The following is an 18,364-nucleotide window of genomic DNA, read 5'->3' on the forward strand; positions in this document are numbered from 1 at the left end:
AGGGTTGGGGCAGTCAGTCTCATCTCAAGTCATCTAACTGACTCGTTCCCAACACAACTACATCACAAGATGACAATTAAGGAAACATAAAAACGCATGTTCACCTTCAGGGGCGTTCTTGGTGCTGCTGGCAAATAGCAGTTTTAAAATACATGCTGAACTCAATAGTATTTATTTTACACCATCAGAAGAATGAAAGTTACATGTAGTCTTTTCACATCAAATTAGAAGTTTCACAATTTAAAATAGGATACCCACACTAGGTCTAGAATGGCAAGGCCATGCCAGATTTGAAGGATAATTAATAACTTTGTGAAAGCTCCCCTTTAGTTCAGTAGGTGTAAATAAATGCTCTGTGGATATGCTGAAAACCTGGGATAGATCCAGCAATTAGCTTCATGTAGATTTAGACGAAATGGGTTTTGCAATGCTGAAAGTCTGATTGCTATACTGCTCACTTTGGCGCAGTAACCCTTGAATCCTGTACTGGCCTATATGAAATCCAAAGCACAAAATCCATCCAGTCCTTCTTTGAACTGACCTGGTTTAGGAAAGGATATCGCTATGCACTGCCTCAACCAGCCAGAAAACAAAAGTTCATCTATACTCCTTTACAGCCTCACACAAGCCATACTATGCAGCAATGCCCTCCTACAGATCCTTCTCCACTGAACCACCCAGCTCTCACTAGACTGCTCAATGTAGGTTACTCTTTGCGAACTCGTGTTTATAACCCTCATAACACTGTTCTTTTTCTGTCCCTCCCAAAAAGTCGTCTGGAGACAGCCTCTGCAAAACCTTGTGTTATACTTTCTTCGAAACACTCTCATTGAGATCCCTTTGCGTGACACTCTCCCCTGCTTCCAGACTTGGCTTGACCTATCCATGTAGATCTTACTAGACAAGCCAACTTTACCCAGACCACTCGCAGATCAGTCTCGTCTAGATTTCCCCTTCATGAGCCATGTTCAGGCCCCGTTAATCTGTCCAAAGCTCCCTCAGCCCACGACAAAACACAAACCAGTCCAGTGACCTTCCTAACTGACCCAGCCAGACTAAATCTCAAATCCACTCCAGGGCCTACTGGACGGGGTATCCTATATAGTAAGTGCTTCCCCTCCCACATCTAGACAGATGTATAGCAAGTTATTGCATATAAAATGTATGCAAATCAAGAAATACACCTGCTTACCGCAAAGTAGAAATAATCTAATTAAATAAAGCCAAGGAATGCGACAGTATGACTGGCATTATCAACTCGTTCTCTCTGCTAGCTCATGAAGGAGAAAAAACAAACTTATATTCTGTAGGACCTGCTGCAACATAGCTAGAAAAACGTTTCCAGGGTCCGTGGATGAGAGGCTTACCCAATCCTATCTTCTTTGCACTCTGGGACTTACAGTCCTTTTACCCCATTGTAAAATCAGGACTACAAGTTCCAGAATGCTAAGTAAAAACCTAGATTGGATGAGTTACTCCTGCATGGTCCTGGAAGACAGAGCTCTGCTATCAGCCAAGTGACGTGGGGCTTTACCTCAAATGGAGTTTACTTGGCTAGTATTTGTTGCAGCTGTATCCGTTGTCGGGTTACGGTCCTCCTCGGCATCACCCAAGTATCTTGTTAAGTTCTGTACAAGTCTGCATTGCCTCTTATAAAGGTTTTACTTTTCCATATATGCATTAACACATATCTCTCTCCTGATAAGCTCGCATAGCTTCCATGGTGTTCTTCGACCACGTATAAATAACAGCCCCTCCCCCCAATCCACATCCCCATCATGTGTATAAGCTTGAGTTGCTGTGGGATCCGCTGGGTAGTGTATGGAGTCTAATCTCGGGCACACCAGAGTTTTTCACAAGCCTTTAAAAGGCCATTTACATACCTTTGTGAACTTGTAAACGAGGGTTTGTGGTTTTTCTCTGGTTCTAGTACCCCTTGGGTTCACACTCTGCCTATTCCTAACAATTGTATTTTATTTTTACTCGAGAATGCATTTCGTGAAAAGGCATCTCAGAAGTAAGGATGCCGCCTTTCCAAGCGAAAAATACCTTCCATTTGTTGTTGTTTAAAGAGTCTGCAAAAGCCTCGCCTGGACACTAAATAGGTCTGTAAATAAATTGGTATGTTTTCATTTGTAACATGACTTTTCTGTCTTTGTTTCCTTTAATTATTAGTCACAGATCATTAATGCACCCCTAGAAGACATTTAAAAGTGCTATTTATATTTGCTGTTTGAAGTATGCACAAATAAGTGCTAAAAAGACTGGCTTTAGGTGATTTTGCTTATTTTTGGTACTGGCTGGGACATCAAAATACCGGTGCTGCCTGTAGAGATCCAATCAACTGGCAACCCTAATCAGGAGACTGAAAGTTTGTTGTGGGATCAGCACATTATTTATCTCTTCCATCCCTGATTCATGCCGTAATAGAAATAGTTTATCTTATATATGAAACCCTAATCCAGCCGTCAATACAATGCTGAGTTACTCCAAATGTCTGGGAATATATTCTGCATTCAGACAACTCCTTCACCATACACTCACACCATTCACCCTCCTCCTATCCTGTACTCACACGAGCACACCACTCACCCTGCACGCACATGACACTCCTCCACTCGCTTCCCATTTTCACCACTCACAGCGACCACACTGCACGTATGCCCCTTGCAATTAACTCATGCCGTTCTCCCGCCACTTACCCTGCAGTCACATGAGCACACTGCTCACTCTGCAGTCAGTGATCACACTGCACTCACACCACTCACCATGCACTAACGTTTTTCACCCTGCACTTACACTAGCACACTACTCACCCTGCAATCATGTGACACTTCACTCATCAGTCACTCTCGCAGCTCACTCTGCAATCTCACTCGAACAAGCACATCACTCACTATGCATTCATTCCTCCCACTTTTCACTCACATAAGCATTCCTCTCACTCACAGTTCACCCTTCACTAACATTGGCACAGAACTCACACCATGCAAACAAGCATTCACCCTAAGGTCACACCACCCACCCTGAACTCACACGGACAACCCTCTCAGCCCGCATTCATACAACCACTCTGTTCATCCTGCCTGCACATAGGGACAATAGTCTGCCGGAACTCATAGGGACATACAACTCACTCTGCACTAACTCATCTCACCATGCACTCACATAGCAACCTTCATTCTCGCTGCTCACCCTGCAGCACACACAGGCACACCACTCACACTGCATTTACACTGCTCATACCACCCTGCACTCACCCCTTTCACTCAGAACGCACTCCTCTCACCCAACACTCCCATTGGCCCTCTTCTCACACTGCATTCATACAGCTAACCTGACACGCACATCTGCAGATTTTTCATCCTACACTCGCACCACTCATGCTACACACACTCACACTATTCACCATCATCCAGCACCTACATGAACACATCTCTTACTCAGCACATATAGAAATTACACAACTCTCATGAATATAAACACATTTCTACAAAGGCACCCGCAGAATACCTGCTTGTTCCATAGTACTAGATGCCTAAATAATTCCATCTGCAACAATGGGGGTGGTGCAAGAGAGAAGAGTGGACTGAGAATGTGAGATGGCGCAAGGAGGGAGACTAGGGCTGAGGTTTTGGGGTATGGTGATAAATTGAGGATCTTGTGACACCGTCAGCCATTCCTGGCTTTCCATTCACCACAATGCTTTATTCCGGGACTTGTTTTTTTTTTTTTTACATTGTAAATTGGATCTCAAAAATCCCAAAATGCAAAGTGTTACTGGATAAAATTCACGGTCACCGAAGATTCGAGCATTTCATAAGATCAGTTGGATGCTGAGATATTGCATGCTAAAACGCGGATTTGTTCATTTCTAATACCGTAACTGGTTGATCCACATGCGGAAAGAAATATAAGCCCCGTACAGCTATTTTAAGGTAGTGTACTTATCATTCACATCCTACTTGTAACAAACATTGACAAGTCAATAAATTATTTTTGAACATGTTTTCATTAAGCTTCAATAAAAGGCAACGCAGGTATAGCAGAAGCAGCAAGTCAAGCTTTTCGAACACAATAAAAGCAGACTGACTAATGGGAGTGTGACAGTACAAATATATGAAAGAGTGCAAGAGATAGTGAGAATGTGACTGTGTATGTGTTATACGTGCAAGTGTGCTGCTGGTCTGGCATACTGGAGGTTATTCTTGCCTTATAGACAAGGGCACTAATAGAATATGGATGGGAGGTGTTACCTATGGCAAACTGCACATGCTTCTATTAAGACACCATCAGTGGCTGTGGGGACTTGAACTGTCTAACTGACAAAGCCGCTAACCCAGTCATACCCAGCGGCAGAGACACAAAACACACCACACCTGGCCGAAGACCCCGACATAATGCACATTATTCTTAGCATATGGGGTGCAGCCATAGCATAATGTTGGAACGGATATTTGAAGTCACTCGTCAATATTTCTGGTACTCATTTTAAAGGGGTGTTAATGGAAAAATGCTCACCCTTGTATACTGAAGGGAATTTTTAGAGTTACCCATGGCTGTGACTGAAGTATCCATGGTAACTTTCTGGCACTGTCATATAGAATATACTCCTTGGCACAAAGGGCTCACCCATTGAAAAAATGACGACTTTGCTATAGTCTAAGTTCTGACTTAAGACATGAGAAAAAACACAAGATCTACTCCTAGGAAAGGACATGCTACACTGGTGCGCCATGAAAGTACCATAATATTTCATGAATACCCATAAGGGTCTGCAGCGTTTGGCAAATTTGATCCCAAACATTAAAAAAAATTCTCAGAGAAGAAATCTACTCTCCCTTAAACCATCTACAAGAAAGAAATCTGTTAACTATTTTTACTTGCTGGAATTTGGGTATCACACCCCACCCCTTATATAGATTGTTTTCATCATACAATGGGTAGGAGGATGTTAGCTCAGATCCCGTTTATAGATAGGCTTGTCCTGCCCCATTGCTGGGAGCAGGACTGGCTATAGGGCAGTGTGACCGGTGCAGCCGCAGCTAGCGTTGACTTTGTTGGGGGGCGCTATGTTTATAAATATTTTTGGGTTTAAAAGCACATGATTTTCCTTGTGCATCAGGTAACAAAAAAAAATCTCAACATAATTATGGTGATTAATGTATTTCTGGTGATTAATGTTCCTACTAATGATAATTCAGAATTTTGTATTGTTGCAGTTTTGTCTAATTCCAAATTAGCAAGGAAAGAATGTGTATGCAGATCACAGAAATGAGTAGGAGCAGCACTATAAAAAATGAAATGTACGTCAGAGACAGGCTATGGAGAGATGAGGTGCCCTGTTGGGAGAGCGATAGTGAGGGAATTCATTGAGAAGACGGATATGGGAAGAAGACACCCCAAAAAAAGACTGCCGTAACAGCCACCACCAGCGCTCGAGCCAGCCCTGGAGAGAGTCTTAGCCCCCACCCCAAAGTTCGGGTCTAGTTACGCCCCTGGTTATAGGTCCAATTCGTCCTGTCAGCCCTCGTTGATCTGTTGAACGGGTATATAGAGTTATCTCCGTATCATCACGAACCCTCCCCGCCTCATTTGTATGTGCACTATATATTGTTTAGATTCCCATCGATCAATGTGCGTGTCCCGCCTCCTCTTCCCCGTACCTCCATTCAGCGCCATACTTAAATCGGTGAGACGAGCAACTACTGCCAACTTCCCTGAACCGGAAGAGGAATTACGTCGAACCGTTCTACCAACTACGAACTAGAGTGCTAACTATCGTTAGAGAATGTGCTGGTAGTGGGCGCCATGTAGAAGGAGTAAATGTTAGTGCCCCATGCAGCATTTGGAACCGAACACAGTTTCAACTGATATCTGCTGCAGGAGTAGGGGCGCTCCTCGCAACCCCAAACAAGCATTGGCATAGCCAATAGGTCTCGCTTTTGGGACCTTATAAGTATTTAGCTATGCAACTGTTGTGTGTGTGTGTGTGTGTTATTGTGTGTCTGTGGTTGTGTGTGTGGTTGTGTGTGATTGTAGTTGTGTGTGGGCTTGTGGTTGTGTGTGTGATTGTGTGGGCTTGTGGTTGTGTGTGTGTGATTGTGTGCGTGTGTGTTGTGTGTTGTTGTGTGTGTGTGTGGTTGTGTGTGGTTGTATGTGTGATTGTGGTTGTGTGTGTGGTTGTGGGTGTGTGTGGTTGTGTGTGTAGTTGTGGTTGTGTGTGTGTGCGTGTGTGGTTGTGTGTGTGTGTGTGGTTGTGTGTGGTTGTATGTGTGATTGTGGTTGTGTGTGTGGTTGTGGGTGTGTGTGGTTGTGTGTGTGGTTGTGTGTGTGTGGTTGTGGGTGTGTGTGGTTGTGGGTGTGTGTGTATGGTTGTGTGAAGTTGTGCATGTGGTTGTGGGCGTGTGTGTGTGGTTGTGTGTGTGGTTGTGTGTGTGTGGTTGTGTGGGCTTGTGGGTGTGTGTGTGGTTGTGGGTGTGTGTGTGTGGTTGTGGTTGTGTGTGGTTGTTTGTGTGTGGTTGTGTGTGTGGTTGTGTGTGTGTTGTATGTGTGGTTGTGTGTGATTGTGGTTGTGTGTGTGGTTATGTGTGTGATTGTGGTTGTGTGTGGTTGTGTGTGGGGGGGGGGTGTGGGGGCGTTTGTGTGTATGGTTGTGTGTAGTGTGTGTAGTTGTGGTTGTGGGTGTGTGTGGGTGTGGTTGTCGGTGTGTGTGGTTGTGTGTGTGGTTATGTGTGTGATTGTGGTTGTGTGTGGTTGGGTGTGAGGGGTTGTGTGTGGGGGGGGGGTGGGGGCATTTGTGTGTATGGTTGTGTGTAGTGTGTGTAGTTGTGTGTGTGTGGGTGTGTGTGGTTGTGTGTGTGTGGTTCTGTGTGTGTGGGGTTGTGGTTGTGGTTGTGTGTGTAGTTGTGTGTGGTTGTGTGTGTTGGTGTGTGGTTGTGTGTGGCTGTGGTTGTGTGTGGTTGTGTTTGTGGTTGTGTGTTTGTGGTTGGGGGTAGTTGTGGTTTTGTGTGTAGTTGTGGTTGTGTGTGATTGTGGTGGTGTGGGTGTGTGTGCGGGTGTGTGCGTGGTTGTGTGTGTGTGTGGTTGTATGTGTGTTTGGTGGTGTGTGTAGTTGTGGTGTGTGTGTGCTTGTGTGTGTGTGCTTGTGTGTGGTTGTGTGTGTGTGCTTGTGTGTGGTTGTGTGTATGTGTGGTTGTGTGTGTGGTTCTGTGTGTGTGGTTGTAAGTGGATGTGTGTGGTTGTGGTTGTGTGTGTTTGTGGTTGTGTGTGTGTGTTGGTGTGTGTGGTTGTGTGGTTGTAAGTGGTTGTGGTTTTGTGTGTGGTTGTGTGTTGTGGTTGTGTGTGTAGTTGTGGTTGTGTGTGTAGTTGTGGTTGTGTGTGTGTTTGTGTGTGGTTGTGTTTATGGTTTTGTGTGTGTGTGTGGTTGTGTGTGTGTTTGTTATTGTGTGTAGTTGTGGTTGTGTGGTTGTGTGTGTGGCTGTGTGTGGTTGTGTGTGTGGTTGTGTGTGATTGTGGTTTTGTGTGGTTGTGGTGTGTAGTTGTGGTTGTGTGTTATTGTGTGGGTGTGGGTGTGTGGTTGTGTATGTGTGCAGATGTGTGTGGTTGTGTGTGGGTGTGGTTGTATGTATGTATGTATGTATTTATTTCTTGTTAAGCGCAGTTGTCACCCAAAGGGTATCCTGGCGCTGAGACCCTATTAAACCATCGGAAGAAGTATTTTACATTGCTCTTGGGAACAGATATGTCTTAAGGTCCCTTTTAAAGGAGAGCAGATCTTGACTGCCCCTCAGCGCCAGAGGTAGGGAATTCCATAATGTGGCGGCCGTATAGCTAAAAGCACGGCCACCTATCCTTGCTCTAGTGGTTGTGTGTGTGGTTGTGTGTGTGTGTACTTGTGTGTGGTTGTGGTTGTGTGTGGATGTGGTTGGTTGTGGTTGTGTGTGTGTGTGTGGTTCTGAGTGGTTGTGGGTGTAGTTGTGGTTGTGTGTGTGCTTGTGGGCTGTTGTGGTTATGTGTGTAGTTGTGTTTGTGTGTGGTTGTGTGTGTGTGGTTGTGTGTGTGTGGTTAAAAGTTTTAGTCACTACTCAAAATGAAATCCATTTTATCAGCGTTGCCAGTGCCCCTTTATGTTTAATGCCCTAAATGAAACACAATGTTATAAGCATCAAAGGGCTGGCCGAGAAGGGAGGGGTGAATGTGAGGAGCAGAGGAGCCACAATGAAACTGACGAAAAGGGAGGAGGGAGATGCGAGCAGAGCATCAAAGGGCTGGGCGAGAAGGGAGGGGGGAATGCGGGGAGCAGCTGTGCACGTGCACGCCATCGTGCACTCAAGCTTGTAGCCAGCAAAACCATGTGGGTAGCACTTTGAAAACTCACCTACTAAAGTCTCTCCGAGCAGCGCATGCACGCTGACTCAGCGAGACCTGAAAAGGATTATGCCCTTGTGCAATGTAACTGGCGATCATATGAAGCGTTTTTATGGCCATGTACCGAGTTCGCGCTGTAATAAAAATTTAAAACAATATTTGTTTTGTAACTCATTACTAATAAGCATTAAACTGTAGCTGCCAAGGGACTTCGTGTTATCCGCGACATTACTTTTCAGATCAAACCCAAAATACAAGGGTATATGTACACGGGCCTTCAGTCTGTCATCTTAATCAATTTGCCAAATAAATTCCATTCTCATCTTATTTCTGCTCACCACATCATAGCGCATGGGACAATTTGTTAGCACAGTTCCGCCACTAGCTAACTTACACTGTGACTACATTTTCCTGATCACATAAGCTCATCCTACTGATATGGTGGGCACCTTTCCAAAGGAAAATATAGCGTCCGTTTACTCATGTTTAAGAGTCTGCAAAGGACCGGACGTGATAGTTAAATAGAACTTAAAATACATCTTGTGCATTTATCTGTGACATGACGTTTCTATTTTTGTTTATTTTACTTATCAGTCAAGGACCAGTAAGGCAGCTCTAGATCAGGTTTTAAAGTGCTTTTTTTAATATATACATTTGCGCTTTGAAGTACAAAGGGCAAAAAACTGTCTTTCGGTGCTTTTCTTAATTTTGTACTGGCCAAGGTATTAAAATACTGGTCATGCTGGTGGATAACTAGCCAGTTGACGCTGGTCAAGAGCAACTTCACAAACAAACCACTATAGTATTTTACTTCCTCCTTTTATTTGCCGCACATGAGTGAATATCAGATGACATTATGAGACATAACAGCAAAAATGCGATTTAGGAGAAGGAGTAGCCACTGCTGCTACGGATGCGGGGGTGGTGTGCGAGGGCGAATGAGTAGGAGCGCAGGTGTCTAGAGAGCTGGTGGAAGTTCAGCCAATGGTTGATGTGGGCAGGTCCTAGGTCGTGGAGGGTTTTGTACGCATGCATGAGGATCTTGAACTGGCATCTCTTCTGGATGGGGAGCCTGTGAAAGTCTCTCAGGTGGGGGGTAATGTGGGTTTATTTGGAGAGGTCCAGGATGAGTCTGGCTGCAGCATTCTGTATGGTCTGGAGTCTTCTGAGGTACTGGGTGGAGATGCCAGCATAGAGGGCATTGCCATAGTCAAGGCGGCTGATGACAAGGGCCTGAGTGGTGTTGGTTGGGATCCATCTGAAGATTCTGTGGAGCATACAGTGTATGTGGAAGCAGGAGGAGGTTACTGTATTGACCTATCGTTTCATGGTCAGTTGGCTGTCAAGGATGGTGCCTATGTTGGGTGCATGGTTGGTTGGTGTGGGTGTGGGTCCAAGATCTGCAGGCCACCAGCTGTGGTCCCATGCAGAGGTGGTCTTCCCGAAGATCAGTTCTTCAGTTTTGTCAGAGTTGAGTTGGAGGCAGTTGTCTCTCATTCATTTGGCTACATTGGTCATAGCGTTGCAGAAGTTGGTTTTGGTGTTGAATGGGTCTTTGCTGAGCAAGAGGATCAGTTGAGTGTGTTCTGCGTAGGAGATTATGTTGGGTCCATGGGATCTGATGACGTTTGCTGGGGGGGGTCATGTAGATGTTGAACAGGGTGAGGCTGAGGGATGATCCTTGTGGTACACTGCATTTGGTGTCTTTGTGTGCAGAGGTAAAGGGAGACAGTCGGATGCTCTGTGTGCGTCCTGTAAGGAAGTAGGCAATCCACTTGAGGGCTTCTTGCCGTATGCCTAGGTTGTGGAGTCTGTTGATGAGGGTGTTATGGGAGAAGGTGTTGAACACCGTAGAGAGGCTGAGGAGAATAAGGGCCACAGTTTCTCCATGGTCGAGAAGTGCAATCAGCGGCGTCTCAGCGCTGTGGTAGGCACGGAATCCTGATTGTGACACGTCCAGTAGATGGTTTTGTGTGTTTCCATCTGTACGGGAAAGGTTGCTGTGGAGATGGAGGAGTTGATGTTGGTGAGTTGCATGCCGATTGGGTTCGTTGCAAGGTTGTAGAAATAGTGGGGTCAGGGGTAGGTGGGCACCCCGGAGTAGATGGAAGACATGAAGGCTGAGGTGGTCCAGGTGGTGAGTAGAGACCAGATAGTAATTGTTTGGATGATGTTCGCTGGTTGATTGAGGTCATTGGGGTTGAGGGTGGCGGGTTGGAGTTTGAATTTGTTGTAGAGGTTGGTGATCTTGCTGTGGAATTAGTCTGAGAGGGAGTCACAGAGTTCTTGGGAGGGGTGGACGGTGTTCTCTATGGCTGTCGGGTTGGAGAATTCTTTGACTATTTTGAAGAGTTTGTTTGTGTGTCTGACCTAGGAAACTTGATAGTGCTGGACAGCTGAACGTTCTGTGTGAATATAGAAATACATACTAGAGTTCACTGTTTTCAGATATGGCTTTAAACAGGCACATGTAGGTAAGTGAGGGTTGCCTGTTAGGTTTCATCTTTGCTGCAGTTTTATATAACGCAAAACCGACCCGAAAGTATTGGAATTCGTACAGTTACATTACACAATATCAAATTATTTTTTAGATTTCACCTATGTGCAATCTATTTGCTTTATGCGCTGGTCTGGCCGAGACATTTAGTGTACGGCTTTTCAAAGTGCTGCCTGTGGCCTTAAGCTTGCGTGCACGTGAGCGTGCACGCGCGCAGCGCTATGTGTAATGTAACATTGTGGAGCTGGTGAAGCACAGACAAGATCGGGCGGAAGATCTATGTATCTGACGATGTGAAAACGTGCCCTTCATTATACGCCTGCGAATGCATCAACTTCCAGGGGTAATTAAAGCACCAGCTCGGGGACAGATTCAACGCCGAAGACGATTATAAGGTTGGATTCTTTAAGAGCAAACAGAAAACACAGTCCCCTTTTCATTTCTACGAAGGAAGTAACAACAGCCTTTCTCTGATTAGAAGTGTCAGTTTGGGGATGCAGAGGACATCCGCTTGGAGCGCTTCGGCTGGGATGCTTTCCCTTTCTTGCCCAAACTGGTGCAGTTCGCCATAGCGAGCTGGACAATGATATTTCCATGACAACCGTCAGGAGCTCATCTAGTTTACTAACCGAAGTCGAATGCGACGTCATAGTGACCTGGATGTTAAATCCGCGTCGTATCCGGGTTGTTCGCAGGTTTTAAGGAAATGGCAGAAAACAGTGCCATGTATGAGGTTGCATCAGACGTGTTGCTCGTAACCAAGAGTCGAATGAGGCTGTGCCAGGGTACAGACTGCAGAGAAGTAGAGAGACCAGCAAAGATCTCATGATTCTGAGGTCCATGCATGAATGGTTCACATATTCAGGGCTCGAGTCGAGGGTAGACGCAGTCTACCCACTATTTTCAGAGGGTAGACGCCGTCTACCCTGCTGCAAAGCTGGCCGCTTTCAGCAGAGGGCCATTTACCTTTCTAACTTATCCTGATATGCTGAACTCGTCCCGGTGTCATTTTCTGACACCAGGGCACTTTCAGCATCGCCTAAACTTTGCCTGCTTTTTTGTTCGAGCAGCAAGATGCAGGGGGAAGAAGATTTCAGCTGCGCCCACTAAAGACGTAAGGAGCCATCAGGCCTATTTTTAGGTCTCGCCTGATCCAGCGCATGCGCTGGCCTGGCCAAGACATTTAGTGTACGGCTTTTCAAAGTGCTGCCTGTGGCCTAAAGCTTGCGTGCACGTGAGCGTGCACGAGCGCAGCGCCATGTGTCTTTCCTCCACCGCGCTTGAATTAAGACGTACTTGGTAACAATCTACCTTGAGAATGGGAAAGCATCGCAGCCTTCTAACCTTGATGCGGCTTGTGTAGTTTTCAGCCTCTGATCTTTTGTAATGTTGGTCTTTTTCTCCGACGTCTGTTGTGGGACCAGCAGCTTACGATAGACTAGCACTGGATTAGAGGCGGCGCTGGTTTGTTTCTGCAGTCGTCGGTGCTTTTGAAACTGCCTCATGCCAGACGCTGGGCCAGATTTCAATTGTGTCTTTTTACGCCTGACCCAGCGTGAGCTTTCTCTGTCTTGCCAGCCTCATGCAATTAAAAAAAATCCTAAATAAAGAATAAATGCCTGTCTAGAGGGCCTTAATGTAATTTCTGTTTATCCATTGTTCTGTTTGTGTCATTCACATTTTGCTCCTGCCTTCTGCCGCATACTGCTTTGGCGCAGTGGATCAGGCTATTTAAGCCATTGTCATTCCTGCACTTCGAGTAACTGCATTTTTTACTGATCACATATGCAAGCCGCCTAAAAAAGACGTCCACTTCAGTGCTGTAGCTGCTGGGCCAATATTTAGTCAATTCCTTTTTTTTCTTTAGATTATGTATTCTTTTTTATTAGTCATCCTTTTGTGTTTGGTGGTTAATTTTCTTTTGCAAGCATATGTCTACCATGTATAGTCAGTGGCAAGTTTTTTTAATTTTTTTTTTTTATATTTATGCCATATGCTTGCAATAAAAATTAAAAACACCCTTTGCACCAGCTTGCTAACACCACATTTATTGACTTGCCAGTGCTTGCTTATAGTGAATGTTGTGTCCTGGGGTCTAAACTTCACTATCAGTGGTGTCGTTTTTGGAGTCTCTGCATATGAAAGCAGCCAGTTTAGACTTAAGAGCAGATGCCACCGCCCACGCTTGCCACCTTCCAAGCTCCTTTTTTGTGCTTGCTTGTTTTGCCAGGGTCATGTTTCCAACAATAAAATCATAATAAAATGCACAGGTGCATACATAGAGGGGCTTTCAAACCACATTCTTCATTTGTTGGTTTGTTGAGGTGTTATTCACATTTTGCTTCCTTCTCCCACAGACTAAAGCTTAGGGCACTGCCCTCCCCTTCACTGTGAGTGACAATGTTTTGCTCTTGCAAGTGTGCACATCCACCTAAATTGTATTCGTTTCAGTGTCAAGGCTGGTAGGCCAACCGGCTTTTATTTATTTGTGCAGTGGTTTAATTATTTCTTTATATAAATATATGAGGAAGTCCAGGGACTTCGCAAACACCCAATTTCCATGCCCTGAGCCATGCTACTACATTCCTTTGCGCAAGAAACAATAACAGAGGCGGGACAGCGGACGATCAGTTCCCGCGGGGCTTCCATGGCCCATGAGACTACCCAGGAAGATGTACAAGGGGTCCAGACACCCGACAGGTCGCAACTTCCGGCCACGACTGATTCATCACCACGCCCTCACACGGGCAGCGATCAGTGATCCCACCTCCCTCTCCCCCCTGACACCTGCGTAACTCCAGCATGATACCCCGCAATGGTATATCTTTCAGGCGAAATACTATAAGTAACCATCATATGCGACACAGTCCACCCCAGTTTTATTTATCCCCAGTTTGTTCAAGGTTAACATACGGCTGACATCCCATAACACCCATGATAAAGTGCAAGGGGGGAACAGACACACCCCACAACTCCAGCAAGGCGTAGCGACCACCCTGCAGGCTGGTTAGCTATACTTCGACACAGGCCTTTTGGGACTATCGCCAGCTCAAAGACTGAGTGGGGGCCTACATACTCTAGGTCTATACGCTCTAATGTCAACATAGGGCACGATTGTGCGATCCTGCTTGTAAGTCAATATCAACTGCATTAACAGATGTGTTGTATGTACTATTAAATAAATGCCAATAAAAAGGTTTAAAAAATAATATATATATATGTTGTTTTTTTGTAAAACATTCATGCCACCTTTTATTGGTAGTTTTTTTTTTTTTTTTAACTTTTACATTGTATTAGTTTTACAGTTTTAATGTCTATTGCAAATGTTTGTTTAAAAACTGCAGGTTTGCCGAGAGCAGACTTACTATGATTTGCCAATGTTTGCCTTCGTCTTGGTGTCTCCATAAACATTTGTTGTTTTGTCGAATGTCACGAGTGCTTGTTTTCTATGGTGACGACATGGGGAATCAGTTGTTTAAAATAAGGAATCTGCAGTTTTCTGCTGTAAATATTTAAAACAATCTTTTGATTTACAAACAACATGCAGGCCTCCCAGGCTGTGTAATGAATGTGTACGTATTTTCCTGTATGAGTAAGTTGGGTTCCTTTTGCTGGCTGCTCATCACAGGATTATGACGCAGGGCCCATCTGTGGAAATACTGACCCGGAAGGCTTTTCTCTAGGTCCTGGCACTGGTTCCCAGCTTGTCCCGAGATAGAATGACATGTCATATCTGCAGCATTCTGTTCCAACCCTATCTGGAATTTGAAGTGACGTTTATCGGAGCTGCCTGTCTGCCAGCGCCCGTTGTTGTAGATAAACCATGAACATGTTCTGCTTGCAGCCTGCGAGAAGCTGCACACAGGCTCTGCTTTGTGCACACCTGCAGCTGCATGCCCTTTCATTCTTACAGAAAGAACATTTTGATATTTTCTCCCTCTACATTTGAGCAGTCTCGTCCCACCTTTGCCTTTAAAGAATACACTTTTTAAACCTGGCTCCAAATGACTTTAGTTTGTGTCACACCTTTTACTGTCAATTATTTGAGATATACAGAGAGCGGCTGTTGGCTATGCAGAGAGGAGTATTTTTCTTTGACTTCATGCTATTGGCTGTCTGGTATATCATCCCACCACCAATGGAATGTGGGCACAAGGGACTATTTTAGATCTAAATTGTCGACTCAACCACCAGACTTTTGACACATTATTTTTTTTTTTTTATCGTAAACATGAAATACCACTATCACTGGCAATACTGCCTCCACCAGTACAGATGCCATCAATGCTACAACCAATACAAATGCACCAATATGACCAATATGACCGCCACCAATATCTCCACCGCCTCGATGAACTACACCATCACTGTTACCACACATCACCTAAACACCATCACCAATACCACCATCAACAATATTTAAACCCTACCACCAGTATCACTACCAATATGTTACCAGTTCCACCATGACCATTAATAATACTGCCACCACCAATACCACATCAGCACCAATAACACCATACCAGTTAAATCCCAACATCCCACAACCATCAGCAACACTACCAATATCACACCACCACCTACCATGACAGATGCCACCACCACAAATACTACTAACTCTGACAGCTGTGTTACCACTAATGCCAGGTTGGTGGATCAGTGGACTAAGACATCCAGCTCCGGGATTTGTGTTTGACCTAATGGTCACAGGTTCGAATCCCAGCAGGTCCACTCGGCCTTTCGTCCTTCCGACATCAATAAAATAACATTGAGTTGGATAACCATAAACATCTGTTATTTCAGAGCCAGAAGGCCCAAGACTTGGGCGTACGTTTACAAACTCACGTTATGTGAATTCCATGACAAGAAGTATCAACGCTACCACTACCCTAAAACAAAACCCACCACCAGCCCATTCTCCCATTGTCACACCACCGCCAGTACCACTAATGATGCTACCAACACTACTGGTGTAACCACCACCAATATCTCCACTACCACCACTACCATGTCAATAGGTCTGGCTTTAATGTTTTATCGCATGAAAATGCATTCCTGCATTCCTGTGTTTGCAGTGCATGCGCTGTCACTTTAAATCCAGACCAGACCTATTGGCTTGACTCATGCTTGTTTTTTGTAAATTCCTCCATCCAATCCAGTATCATTGCAGCACCTCTAAAAGTAGTTCACCACTACGTTGTGGTTTCCCGTGAATCCCTCCATCACACGAAGAGATTGTGCTGCCAGTCGAGAAGTAAAGAGTGCTGCCCAAGGGTATTTTCTCACTCACTCACTCACTCACTCACTCACTCACTCACTCACTCACTCTAAAAGCAGCGCAGCTCCCCTAAAGTCCTGAACAGCGTGCTGCACTAATTTCTGGGGGCCAGCACATTTTTGTTTCATCAGACATTTACTGAGTACAAGAGAGAACTAGCATTGGCATAGTCAATAGGTCTCGCCTTTGGGACCATATATGCCAATGCTTGTTTTTATATGTTGCACAGCAGTTAAGCTGCTGTGACACATGGCTTACAGTAAAAAATGAAGCACTATAATACGGACAGTGTTGGCTGCTTCATAGTGCTTCTTTTTTTACTCCGCTCAACTTCTGTGCAACATGTAAAAGAGCACATTGACAAAGCCAATAGATTTCGCATAGGAGAAAACCTTTTGCTTTGTCAATCCTTGTTTCTAGGTGTTGTGTGGGTGGCTGTGACATGAGACTCTCTCTACCCGTATCGGCTAAAATGTTTATGGCTTCTTATACTCCTTCCCTACATCTCCCCTCCCCTACTTTCTTCCTGAGAAGAAACCCTCTTGCAGATATCTAGAAAGATAATCTGCATTTGTCTGTTCCTTTCCCTTTCTCTGATGTAGGGTGAATCGGAATGGTTGCAGGGATGGAAAGAATCTTAACACCCCAGAATTGTTGCCTTTCTTTTTAGCCATCCATTCCAGAGGGGCATAATTGCTATATAAATCAAACTCTCTCCCTTTTTAGGTCTCGGCTAGCGTGCACTTGCGCAGTCTCGCTTGGCGAGATTTAATGTTTTCTAGTATGGGGCTTGAACTCGCCCCTCTTCTCCATTGGCTGGCTTCCTAAACGGAGGCCAGTCATTGGAGGAGAGGGGCGTCTGTCCATTTAAGCCACGTCTTTTTCAGATTCGGGGGCGTGTTTTTTAGTTTCTTTCTCTCCTCTGGAATGTAAACATTCCAGCCAATGGGAAGAGGAGAGAAAAAAAACATGCCCCCGAATCCGAAAATGACGCTGCGTTTCTCCGAGGCATTTCTGCTTTACCTCGGAGAAAGATGGTGGTGTAATCTGATTACTAAAACCCTTTGTGTTTTTCTAGTTTGGGAGCCCCCAAAGTTGACTTCCCAGGGGGCGTGGCCAGGCCACCGACCACGATGGCCACGCGGCACTGAAGCTCTGCCGAACGGGCCCAGAATATCCAGTACGGCGTAGCCTCGGCCAGCACCGCCGGAGCTGCATCACCAGGGCTTGCTTCCATCGGCGGCCCCGCGGGGACAGGGCCCGTGGGTGAGCCGGGGGGGGGGGGCGGTCGATCGGACGTTTTACTGGAGTGCTGGTGGGAGAGGTGAGATTCTCACGCAGCATGGACCGTGCCTGATTGACCCCGCCAACGCCGGCCTCCTCCTGTCTTGCTATAGACACTACGACCCTTTATATGCCAGCATAGATCGGCGCTCATTTTCCTAGCGCTACCGGAGGACTGCCCCAGAGTAAGCCCCACTGCACACAGCACCAACTGGCAGGACGCACACAGCGGCGCATTCGCTCTGAAACTGTTGGAGTACCCTATCCTTCTCCGCCTGTACTAATCTTGGGGCGATCTCCAACCTAGGCAGTTGCAGATCAGCTGCTGTAGAAAAACCTGTAGAGCCGGCTTCTTTACTCCTTCAGATATGCCAATAATGTCTCACTGATTCTTCTTTTCCAGCCCTACCTCTTTACTCGGGGAGTGTGAGGTGATGAGCCACAAGCTGCCTAGAGAATGGAGGCTGGGAGCCGCGGGTCAGATTACGCACATTGCAAGGGTCCAATTTCAAAACGTTCTGGACAATTTTGCAGCGACATTTGCGCCTCAGACCAGGGCTAAAGCGACGTATTCCACGTCTCTGTAAAGGCAACTTTCGGGTCGAAACCCAAACCAGTAAAACAAATTACGGCGTCAGTGGCAAAACCTCCGCTAAGAGCCCCAGTGCACTTACTGACCTGGAGATGGGTGCACACTGGGAGGCAGGTTCCTTCTACCAGGACAAACCCTAACTTTGTGCTTCATCCAAGTAATTCTCACTGAGTACTTGTTAAGAATGATTTCAGCTCCAAAGGTGGACAGCGCTATCACTGGCTCTCTGTGCAACTAGTATAGTTAACTGGACTTAGTGGGCAGGAATCAATCAGTTACAGAGAGCTCTGTGGTGCTCTCACACCGTGTGTTTTCTTTGCATTGTGGGAATTGTAGTTTTGCT

The 18,364-nt window shown here is 45.6% G+C and overlaps 1 protein-coding gene across 1 annotated transcript in view; it reads right to left on the minus strand.

Moving 5' to 3' along the window:
• The window catches only part of ZNRD2 (zinc ribbon domain containing 2), a 71,659-nt gene extending 65,884 nt beyond the window's left edge, over positions 1-5,775 (minus strand). Inside the window, exon 1 of the mRNA XM_085625835.1 lies at positions 5,667-5,775. Coding sequence (XP_085481961.1) covers positions 5,667-5,682 — 16 coding nt within the window. The 5' untranslated portion in view covers positions 5,683-5,775. The remainder of the gene's footprint in view (positions 1-5,666) is intronic.
• Positions 5,776-18,364: the final 12,589 nt, after the last annotated feature.

The sequence above is a fragment of the Triturus cristatus genome, chromosome 9 (genome assembly GCF_964204655.1).
Source record: "Triturus cristatus chromosome 9, aTriCri1.1, whole genome shotgun sequence".
Taxonomy (NCBI): domain Eukaryota; kingdom Metazoa; phylum Chordata; class Amphibia; order Caudata; family Salamandridae; genus Triturus; species Triturus cristatus.